Below are 11,821 nucleotides of genomic sequence, written 5' to 3'. Positions count from 1 at the left end.
CCTCCCTCCCTCCCTTCCTCCCTTCCTCCCTTCCTCCCTTTTCTTCCTCTTCCTCCTTTTTGTTTAATAGTTTAAGGATTGGCTATAGTTTTTATTTGAAAGTCTGGTAAAATTCTGCTATGACTTCATTTGAGCCTGATATTTTTTTGTAGTTGGAAAGTTTTTTTATTACTATTTTTAGCCTCTTCATTTATTATGTTATGTTAAGTTGTTGTTTTCAGATTAATTTTGGTGGTTTGGAAAAAATCTAGAAATTAATAATTTAAGGTTTTCCAGCTTAATGGAGTACAGACTTTTAAAGCATTTCCTTATAATATTCTTTTCTCTCTTTTTTTCCTTTTGGATTGTTGGTCTAAAGAGGGAAATTGTAGAGAGAATATCTTGTGTATTGTATGGATAAATCACCTGTCAATTAAAAAACCTATGGCCTATAGGAAAGGGTGGAATAGACAGTGAGACATCTGGGGCAGAGAAAATTCTGGGATTGACCACGCCAGAGAATGAACTGGGAAGATGTGAAGAGATGGACATATGATACCTAAGCACAGGTAACCAGCCACATGGCAAAATGAAGCTGAAAATAAATGGGTTATTCTAAGTTATGCTCTAGTCAGAGAAGAGCCTAACCATGTTGCCAACTTATTTGTAAATATATTTTGAATCTGAGTCTTATTTCTGGGAGCATGGGGCTGGAAGAACCAGGCCTAACTTCTACAGAACCTCTATTCCTAAAGACATCATGTGGCCAGGCAGTGGTGGTGCACACCTTTAATCCCAGCACTTGGGAGGCAGAGGCAGGTATATTTCTGAGTTCGAGGCCAGCCTGGTCTACAGAGTGAGTTCCAGGACAGCCAGGGCTATACAGAGAAACCCTGTCTCGAAAAACTGAAAAAAAAAAAAAAAGACATCATGAACTTCAAGATACAGGTCCTCCAATTGAAACCTACCCCATGCCTCCTCCCTGAGGACCAGCTTTGATGGTACCATAAGGTGTCATTTAAGTTTCCAAAGGAAACTTAGTCCTACCCATCGACCACACCATGAACCACAGCAATGGCTAGATTAGCATACCTTGATGGTAAGCAACAGCTCTCTAACTGCATTGAAGATGTACACAACAAGATGGAAATCCTACCGTATACTGGGATTCTACCCAACTACTCAGGTCATAGGTCTTAGAGGAGAACCTTCAGCTGCCACTTTACGAAACCAGCATAATCCATAATGGCACTCTAAATATTTGTTCTTTTGTCCACAGATAAATTAACTCCTAATTCCTAATCAAGGCAACCTTGTAACAGATAGAGATCATAACAGAACACCACAACAACAACAACAATAAAAGGGTCCATGAATCTGAAAGAGAGTAAAGAGGGAGAATACGGAAAAGTTCAAAGGGAGGAAAGGGAAAGGGGAATTGATGTAATTATATTAAAATTTTAAGAAATTGGAAAAACCAAAGGAAACTGTGACTAGGGACACAGTAATAATTGAAACATACTGTCCAGGATGACTCTGAATATGAGTGACAATGAGTTTGAGAGCAACTGCAAAGTTCTGACTGTCTTAGGTGGTAGAGGCAGAGAAGACCTTCTCTGAGCCTCACTTTTCTGCTTATAAATATGATGAGCTATGAGTCATGTCCAGTGTTTGTGGTATCATGCAAAAACAAACACAAGAAACAACTTTGGTCGTTAGCAATATATAGTATTGTTGGTATAAATATTGAAAATAGATGCTTTTGTTTATATCTTGTTTTTTAATCTGCCATCCAGGAAACAACATAAGTGTGACAAGTTTTAAGAAACATAGAAAAAAATGACACCTTGATATGGACATTAAAAAAGTCAAGTTTGCTCAATTAATTTTAAGTTAAAAAAATTTCCAATAATTTATAATGTGTGTGTGCACGTCTTCTTCCCACTACGTGGATCCTGGAGATTGAACTAAGATTCCCAGGTTCGATAGAACCTGCTGCCATTTTGGTAGCCTGAAATTGATTTTTAACTCTATAGAGGAAAGATTGTAAAACTAGGTACCAGGATTGAATTAGTGAAAGATAGACAAATAGATCATCAGCAAGAGGGTAATCTTCTCTTGCCATGATGATGAACTATGTACCAGGGACTGGAATTGACAATAGAAGCCAGTCTTGCACATCAAAAACTGAAGTGCTACTCAGTTTTCTCTACCTTAAGATGTCTCTATATAATAGACAGTGTTTGCTTCTCACACTACCACTATTCCTGGACTCTGATAGTTGGTGAGATCCAGACTCTCTCTTCAGAACCAGTTCTTGGGCTCCTCTGCAAAAAAATATGAATCATCTTGTGGGAACAAAACTGATAAAAGAGTTTATGTCTTTTTTTTCTTCTTCTTCAAAAATTAGTTATCATTTCACAGTACAGTCTCCAGTTGGGAATTCCTAGTTCATCTTTCGTAATAGTAGTTGGCATACTTTATTTTCAGTTCTGTGCCAATGGAGAAACAATAGACTTTGTGAGGACTGAAACAATATTTTATTCACAATATTTTGTCTTCAACACCTTTATAAAAAGGAAGTTACCCCCTTTATCCATATTCTATCCCCCTTAACTATGTACACGTTGCATATTATTTATCTAAAATATGCCCAGGAGATAACAATTACTGTTATTTACTAATGAGTAAAATAATTCTATTAGCAGGTGCTTACACTCCTCCATATGCGCTCTCTAGATGCCTTCTCAGTGTTTTAAGTTCCAAGTCAAAACTCGCTCTGCTTTGGGGCCTGGCCATGTTGAGCATGGAGGTTAAGTATAGAAGATCAATTGCAACAGAAGCTGACCCTCGATCTTCAGTATGAGCTATGTAGTGCAGCCTCAATTTTTCTCATGGCCATGGTAAGACTGAGTAGGCATTGTCCTAGCTATAATTAACTTGTCAGTGCAAGTTAAAAGGTTTTAGAGCAGAGTTTGGACAGGGCATATTAGTGAGTGAATACATGACAGCAAACTCAAGGGAAGGTGTTTTTTTTTTTTTTTTTTTTAGAAAATGATTCTCTTCCATAAAAGAATGTGGGGAAGTACATGTCCTTAATGAGAGTCTACAGCAAATCTCTAGGGTGGCGAGTCAGTGCAGTTTCAAATTACTTGACAAATTTCATCTTAGGATATAATCATTTTTGTAGAAATTAGTATGGACCACAGATGCTTCATAGAGTTGCAGCTGATACTCACCAGTAGTACACAGCAGGCAAAGAAGAAGAAGATGAGGTCACACAACAAGGCAGAGAGCCAGTAAGTATGCACACAGACTCCAGTCAGAAACTGGATGTGTTTGGCTTGACTGATTCTTTCAGTTACTGTCTGGATACTAAAGGACCCGACCACCACAGAAATGCCAAAAGCTAAACACTGTACTATTTGTAATCCATTTACAGGCCTATAGAAGAAGAAATAAAATATGAAGTGAACTATGAAACATAGGTACAAAATACTGATATTAGTCATTTTTCAAATTTATATGGTTAACCAAGGGAATGCTTGTTAAGACTCAATTTCAGAAAAAAGGAAAATTATACATACACTATGTTCGAACCATAATGAGGGAGAGGTTGAGGCTTATTGAAGACAGTAATGGAAGCATCAGGGCCAGAAAGTGTCATAAAAAGAATGTTGTCTAATATTGACAGAGATATTGCAGGTGAGTGGTATGCTTCATTATTGAAGAAAATAGTGAGCACGGTTTTGTTTCTCTCAACTTTAATAGAAAGTGCAACAAGGCAGAAGGTATGACAATCCTTATTTTTTAATATGTAATCATTCATATCACCTAGAATAAAAAAGAAAATGTCAGTGAGCCAACATTTAGTATATTACCTAAAACCTAATTAGAAAGAATGTATCTTGCAAAGCTGTGGGGTTTATTTCTCCACTTACCATTTTGTTTTCCAAATTCTGGAAATGAATGTTTTTCTTCAATAATTTTATTCCATCATTGATTTTACAATGATCTCACTGTATAATTCATAACCCAATCATATTTTAAGAATATATTTTTTGAGACAGTCTTTCTCTATGTATCCCTGGCTGTCCTGAAACTTTCTGTGTAGATGAGGCTGGTCTCAAATTCACAGATATCCACCTGCTTCCCCAAGTGCTGGAATTGAAGATATGCATCACTCTGACTAGTTTAAGAATATATTTTTCTTAACTGTCAAGAATAAACATAGTTTATTAAAGAGTTGCTTTGGCTATTTCTTTTCACTTGCATTTCTGTATAAATTTTACAATTAGCCTATAACTACTGGAGGTCCCGTTTCAGCCATGCTGGCTGTAAGCTGCTGGCCTGTGTCTACTTCTTTCCCTTGGAGTAGCTAGGCCACTTGTGCACTAGGCTGGGCTGGAGAGAGAGAAAAAAGTTTAGCCAGTTGCAGGAAGGATCTTGGTCAGTGGTGAGTACATGGGAAAAGAATACACATCTAGGAACAGCTTCAGAGAACTGGTTATGTTTAATGGGGGGGGGGATATTTATGCCCCTGAGGAGGTGGCCAGGGTCTCTGGGACAAGGTTTGTTGGCCTTGTACAACTGGCCAGGACAGGGGTGTTGGAAGATGCTTCATGTGTGAACTCAGGGACTATAGGGTCCAGAAGTGGGAGTGGGGTATACACCTTATGTGTCCACAGTATGGATATAGTTCAAACAAGGAGTGAAGCCTGGTTAACTGTCAGGGTAGTAAATTCTTACTAGGGTTGATGGTGGGGCAGCTGGCTTCATGGAATCAGGTTAGGAGAGGGGAGAGAGCCAGGCTCCTGTCCTCATCTGAGGTATCTGGGGCTTAAAGCTCTCTTAGACTTTCCTCTGTAATCCTGGGCCATTATAATCCCACATTGGAGGATAATCTACAACCATTAATTTTAAAACAGCATAATCCCTGACAACAATTTATAAACATTTGTCCTTATGTCCATAGTTAAGTGGAGTCTTCACCCCTCATCTAGGAAACTTCTCTTTGCAGTGGATGAAGAGCACTACAGAAAACCATAGCCAATCTAAATGCAGAGTTGTGGAGACTAGTACTAATGGATATATCTGCAAAACACTCCCACACACCTAAGGCTTGGAGAACAGTGTAGAAGATGAGGTGGAAAGATTGTATGGCCTAGAGGAACAGAGAGTTTGCTGTGAGACTATGTGTCCTAGAAATAGCAGAAGCCATACCCATAAAGCCTCACCAATGTGGCTACCCAAACATAAGGTGAACAAGAATGACATGCAAAGATGGGTGAGGAAAAACCCACAATGCCTCAGTTCTACATGGAGAACCAGAGGCAACTGAGTAAAGCTCAGAGGTGGTCCTCCCTGGGGAAGAGGACACTAACTGTCTGTCCATTGCCAAATGGTCAGCCTTGAAAACAGGACACAAGGTATATTATATAGACTGAGTAGGTTATATTTAGAAATTCATGTAAATCCATGAGTGCATTCATGTATGTGTGTGTGTGTGTGTGTGTGTGTGTGTGTGTGTGTGTGTAATAACAGTGAGTCAAAATAGAGGCCATGAATTTTAAGGAGAGTGGGGAAGAGTTTGGAAAAGGAAAGGGAGAAATACAATTACATTATAACCTTAAAAAAAGACATAACAGAAATGTATTGTTTGATATAGCACAGATATTCTGATTCCAAACAAGCAATCTACTTTGGTTGCCCTGCCTTCTGTGCTAATCAAGTAACTTTACCTATCCTAGTCTTGGTAGTAGACCTACTTTTTATGTACTTGGTATTATATACAGAATTCTGGCCCCAACCTAGCTTTAGTTCCTAGGCCTAAAACATGTGGTGGCCATGAGAGCTCTGCAGCCATCTCAGCCACTTTTGTCAGTCCTCTCTTTTCTTGATGTAAACACATATTTGAAGTTGGGATGGCTGTTATATGGAATACTACCAGCCAAGCAGCCTTCCTGAATGTCATATTTTGAGACAAGAGTCACATAACAATATATTTTAAATAAATTGTTCAAACATACTGGTGAGTTGAATATCTTCTCAAATTTTACTTTTCAAAGTATGGATATAATGAGAATTTTCTCTTTACATCTTTCCTTTTTGCTTAATATTTCATCCTTTATTTTATCTAGTTCCCTTTATATTTTACTATAGGTGGTATGGACAAACCATAATACTGGCTAACTATCTTCATCACTTACATGTTCTACTCTCCACAAAGTAGCAGAATACAATTAAATCATGTTATTTGCTTCTGTGTTCTTATGTTTTAGAATTTATTTTTATATTCAATGTATATGGGTTGTTTTTGTTTTATGCCTGCATGGATTTCTGTGCTTTTCTTGCATGCATGGTGACCACAGAAGCTTGAAAAAGGCATTGGATCCCTTGGAATTTAGGTTACAGGTATTTGTGAGCCACCAAGTGGGTGCTGGGAACATAACCTATGTCCTCTGGAAGAACACCCAGTGCTATTAATCACACAGCCATCTCTCTATCCCCTATTTGCCTCTTCCTTTAATTTAATAACATGCTCCTTATTACTGTTTGATATCTAATCAGAGCACCCTTAATGCTCATATTTCAACTATATTATCTTCATGATAATCTATTCTGAAGATAAAATTTTTCTTTAAAGCTTTCTTCTTTTTTTTTTTTGTATTCATACTCCTCAGAATCATCTCTAGTATTTTCCCAAAGCATTTTCAAAACTAGAATTCTTTCTATCATATATTTTCAAACTCTATAAGCCTCTTGTTACATTATTCAAGAGCCAGTTCTATACTCTTGAGTATATGCTATACAGCACTCACTTCCGGGTACCAAAATGTATCTTTATTTTCTCAGGCTCACAGATTGGATGACTGAAGCAACAGAAGTTTATTTTTCAGTTGAAGTCTAGTAGTCTGAGGTTAGTTATGGGAGGTTTGGTTTCTTTTGATACTTTTGCCTTACATTTTAGGCAGCAGCAGTATTGTCTGTGTCTTCACATGGTCTTTCCTTTCTACATGCATGTTTACATCTACCTCCTTCTCTAATTAAATTATGTGTGTCTATGTATGTATATCCCAGGTGTGTACCTACAGTGGCCATAAAATGGCATATGATCCCCTGGAGACAGTTGAGTAGCTTGATATAGGGGTTAGAAAGAACTTGGGTCCTCTGGAAGAGCAGCAAGAGCTCTTAACAGCTGAGCCATCTCTCCAGTTCCCACTTTCTTCTTTGTATAAGAACAGCAGTCACAGAATTGGGTCCTATGTTGGTTTAAATTTGTCTTAGTCAGGGATATAGTCCATTCCTGCACAAACACCATGACCAAGAAGCAAGTTGGGGAGGAAAGGGTTTACTCAGCTTACACATTCACATTGCTGTTCATCACCAAAGGATGTCAGGATTGGAACTCGCACAGGTCAGGAAGCAGGAGCTGATGCAGATGCCATGGAGGGATGTTTCTTGCCGTCTTGCTTCCCCTGGCTTGCTCAGCTTGCTTTCTTATAGAACCCAAGACCACCAGCCCAGGGATGGCACCACCCACGATGGGCCCTCCCAACTTGATCACTGATTGAGAAAATACCTTACAGCTGGGTCTCTTGGAGGCACTTCCTCAACTGAAGCTCCTTTCTCTATGATAACTCCAGCTTGTGTCAAGTTGACACACAAAACCAGCCAGTACAAAATTTAATTAGAATTTTAAATTAATTAAATTAATGTAAATTTAATTAGAACTTCAAAATCTTACCTACAAATATAGTAAACAAGACACTTGTAGTTGGGATTTTAACATTGTGAGGGGGCACACTTCAGTCCATAACTTCTTTCCTTTTTATGTTGAAAAGTGGTTATTTATGATACATATTTTAACAATTTGTACAGACTAATTACTCTGCTGCTGTTCTTTTTTTTTCTGTAAAAATGTTTCTCCTTATTTGTTTAGAAACCTATGTGGATCAACTCTTGTAAATATTATATTCCTACATACTGTATAGTGTACAGATTTCTCTGTTAGACTTAATAAATAATACTGCATTTATTTTTATGCCTGGCTTCTACTGGTTTGGTCAGCCAGGTGTCTGTTACTCTTTTTTTTTTTTTTTTTTTTTTTGGTTTTTCGAGACAGGGTTTCTCTGTATAGCCCTGGCTGTCCTGGAACTCACTTTGTAGACCAGGCTGGCCTCGAACTCAGAAATCCACCTGCCTCTGCCTCCCGAGTGCTGGGATTAAAGGCGTGCGCCACCACGTCCGGCTATGTCTGTTACTCTTTTTCCCCCCTTTCATCTCCCTTTTATTCTAGACTTCCAGCTCCTGGACTGTTATTCTTTTTGACAGCTTCAAGGCTATTAATGGGTTTTGTTGAGTTCTACTGAGTCAGTGAGAGTGGGTAAAGAGAGTAACCCTAAGCTATAGTGCTATAGACCTTATTCTTACAGCGGTCCCACAATTTTCTTCAAATAGTCAAACTCCAGTTTGTTCTGTGCTTTTGGCTAATGTTTAGTATTATAAAATGCTTGACTTTAAAAAAATGTTTTCCCAAAGTTCAAATTCATAATAGGCTACGTTTTGCACTTTTCAACATAGCATAGATATTGAACAAGTTAGCTAAGATCATTGTTTTTAGCATTAATAAATACAGAGAACATGTTAACTTATGGTTCTTACTAAAGGTACATGTTGAGCAAATCAATTGAACAAAACAACTACCTACATCATCTTCAGAAATTAATTATGAAGTCAATTAACTCTACAGCCATTGGTTTACAGAATGACTAATTTTAAAAAGGATAGTCTTCATACAGGAACCAACAAGCCATGCTGTGAGAGCCCCGGAAGATAACAGTAGTCTTTCAATGAGAATAAAGCTTAAAATGCTAAATTACATTTTATCTTTCCCACCCCCACGAAGAGTGATGAGATTAGCAGAGACACAGTCAGCCAAAAAAGTCTCCACCAATTACTGACTTATAGACAGTTGTGTCTAAGTGTATATTTTGCTTTTGATTTAGCTACCGATAAGATACTGTCTGGTAACTAGTGGGATGGGAAAGAAACAAGTAGTTAAATACCATAATTATATCCATTGCAAGTGATAAGTAGGTCTTTATAGAGTAGTAGTTGATTCTTTTTGAAAACAAATGAATCTTACCTCTTATTTTTCTTCCGTTTTGATTTTTTGACTTTAGAAAAATATTCAGGTTCTTTGTGAGCTTCAGAGCCAAATCAGAATTCCCTGAAGTTGAGTAAGGTACAATGGTTCTACCATAGTGACTCAAATTCAGTTCCCTTTCAGGTATATCATTATTATCTAAATGCAGAGCTAATAAGAGGTATGTAGTGACAACCATAACTACTATTATCTGCAGCAGCATGAACTTCCAGTTGCGGCTAATGAATAGTGCTCTTTTTATAAACAGGGAATAAAATTGCTGGCGGTAAAGTGGAACCTATAAAGAGAAAGAAAAATAGTATTTTGATAATTAGAGATTCAAGAAGGATACTCATTATGAAATTAATTCACCATATTTTAAAAATCTATGATGCAAAATATGTTCATAAGATATAATACAAATAAATTTTAGTTGACCCTAGTAAAAACAAAGTAAATAATTTATTTGTGCACTATTAATTTAAAGCATTAAGACCTGGCTTCCAACTATAGTAAAACCCTTAAGATCATTTTTTTTTTGTGTGTGGGGAAGGGCAGTGCTAGGATCAAACTCTTACACATACTAGGCAAGCACTCGGATTATGCCCCAATCCCAAAATTCTCTTTATTAAGACATTAAGAATTTTTAAAATTAAAAATGGAAAATCAGGCCAGGTGTAGTGGCACATGCCTTTAATTCCAGCACTTGTGAGGCAAAAACAAGCAGGCATCTCTTAGTTTGAGACCAGCCTGGTTTATACAGAGTGCTCCTGGCCATCCAAGACTACATAGTGAGACCCTGTTTCAAAATAAAATGAACAAGACCCACAAATGTTGGATTTTTTTCTGTGTTTTTATTTACCATATAATCTTTCTTCCTTCACTTTGAATACTCCTCACAAAATGATATTATTTTGCCAGGCACACATAATGTTATTCAGAGAGAAATTACTTGATCAACAAATGCCTTCTGAACATGGTAGTTATAATTCTTTAGTTATAACTGAACAAAGGGAGATTTTCTAATGAGAACTTTAGAAAAGGGATTCTGAGAAATAGTGGTGAGAGGAGCAGCTGGGATTTTTATCTACAGCTCATTTCTTTCATATCAAGTCCCATAGATTAATCCATTTCTAGTTGGATAGACTGAAAGCATCTTTTAAGTTTAGACATTAAAAAAATATGATATACCAAAGGAAAAATGCTATCAATTTGACAGTAGGATGGGACATGGAAGAAGGTGGTGAAAGAGAACTTGGGAGGGGCTAGAAAGAGGAAAGAGAAGGGTAAAGTGACATAATTATATTTTAAATAAAAATTACAAAATGTAATATGCTTACCCCAGTGTTAAATTTAACAGTAGCAATTTCACTCAAATAGGGAAAATTTGGTTTGCTATAATTTATGGGCATATTCACATTGTGCTGCTCATCTTGTCTCATCTTTCTGTATGCCAAGTAATATGGTTGGATAGTTTGAATACTCTTTTGAGGAGTTGCCAGCTTATTGACTCTAAACATATATAGATACACAAAAGAACACAATGTATTTCCTTTCATAGTAATGAATTTCTGTATTAATTATGAAATTATTATGAATGAAAAATTATGAATTTCTGTGTTAATTATGAATTTCTGAATTAATGCATTTCTGATCATAGTCTGAAATTACTTTGCTTCAAAAATATGAAGCCAAGCTATAAAATAAAATAATATAGAGTATTGATATTGTTCTTGGTTGCCTCCCAGAACTTGAAAATAAGACCTAAGAGCTAAAGATACCACATACTTTGGACACAGGATTTAGAAAATTGAGCTGGAACTGACCTGGAAGACTCATATCAAGGACTAGCTCTCACAGTAATAGAAAAAGCTTTCAAGATGCCAAGAATAAAAAAGAAATCAATAATCCTGTGCAGCTGTAAAAGCCTCCAAAGCACAATGATAAGCTTGGCCAGATACCCCCAAGGGTACAATAGTGGTACTTATATCTTGGGGGCAACTAACAACTATCTAATTGGACTTAAGTATGCTTGATAGGAGAGAATTCATGCCTTGTGCTAAAAACCTAACCAACTACTTGAGGAGAACTCACTATAGTCACTTCCCCAAACCATGATTCCCAACTACATTCTATATACCTATCCTTATAACCACAGATAACTGTAGTTCTCAACCTCATCAATAAAGTTTATTTTAGCAGATAAAGACCATTACAGACATGTGCAACTGGTTGAAATGCAGAGAAAAAAACTGTAGAGTGCCCAACCTCAGTTGATACATCTAAAACACAACTGCTACATCTAAGGCTCAGGGAACAGCACAGAAGATGAGGTGGAAAACTAAGAGACAAAGGAACAGGATATCTGCTGTGTGACAGTGTCTTCTATATATGATAGGGAGTTGTATCCATGAAAACTTAACATTTATGGTTGCCTAAACAAGCCCTGCGTAATGAGTACACCAGTTGATATGTCTTTGTGGATTCGAGAAATCTCCCAAAGCCCCACTCTTAAAGAGCTATATTCAGTCAATGACTGATAAAAGAGGGAAAATACTACATCCAGGAATGAGCCCCCTGATAGGTTATCTAATCCTGAGTGTTCATCCCTAACATATATGAGAAACACTAGATGGACTGAGGAGGGAGGGAGGGAGGGAGGGAGGGAGGGAGGGAGAGAGATAGAGAGAGAGT

At 37.2% G+C, this 11,821-nt stretch overlaps 1 protein-coding gene across 3 annotated transcripts in view; it reads right to left on the bottom strand.

Annotated features, from left to right (window-relative positions):
• Nucleotides 1-11,821, bottom strand: part of LOC110299107 (ATP-binding cassette sub-family A member 3-like) — a 118,417-nt gene that overhangs the window by 20,702 nt on the left and 85,894 nt on the right. For all 3 annotated transcript variants that reach the window (XM_029479129.1, XM_029479130.1, XM_029479131.1), the window contains exons 17-20: nucleotides 10,468-10,639; nucleotides 9,128-9,425; nucleotides 3,567-3,813; nucleotides 3,219-3,423 (exon numbers count right to left, since the gene is read on the bottom strand). In XM_029479129.1, the coding sequence (XP_029334989.1) occupies nucleotides 3,219-3,423; nucleotides 3,567-3,813; nucleotides 9,128-9,425; nucleotides 10,468-10,639 (922 nt within the window). The remainder of the gene's footprint in view (nucleotides 1-3,218; nucleotides 3,424-3,566; nucleotides 3,814-9,127; nucleotides 9,426-10,467; nucleotides 10,640-11,821) is intronic.

The sequence above is a fragment of the Mus caroli genome, chromosome 7, assembly GCF_900094665.2.
Source record: "Mus caroli chromosome 7, CAROLI_EIJ_v1.1, whole genome shotgun sequence".
Taxonomy (NCBI): domain Eukaryota; kingdom Metazoa; phylum Chordata; class Mammalia; order Rodentia; family Muridae; genus Mus; species Mus caroli.
The sequence above is the reverse complement of the archived record's forward strand: the minus strand, read 5'-3'. Positions and strand labels throughout refer to the sequence as shown.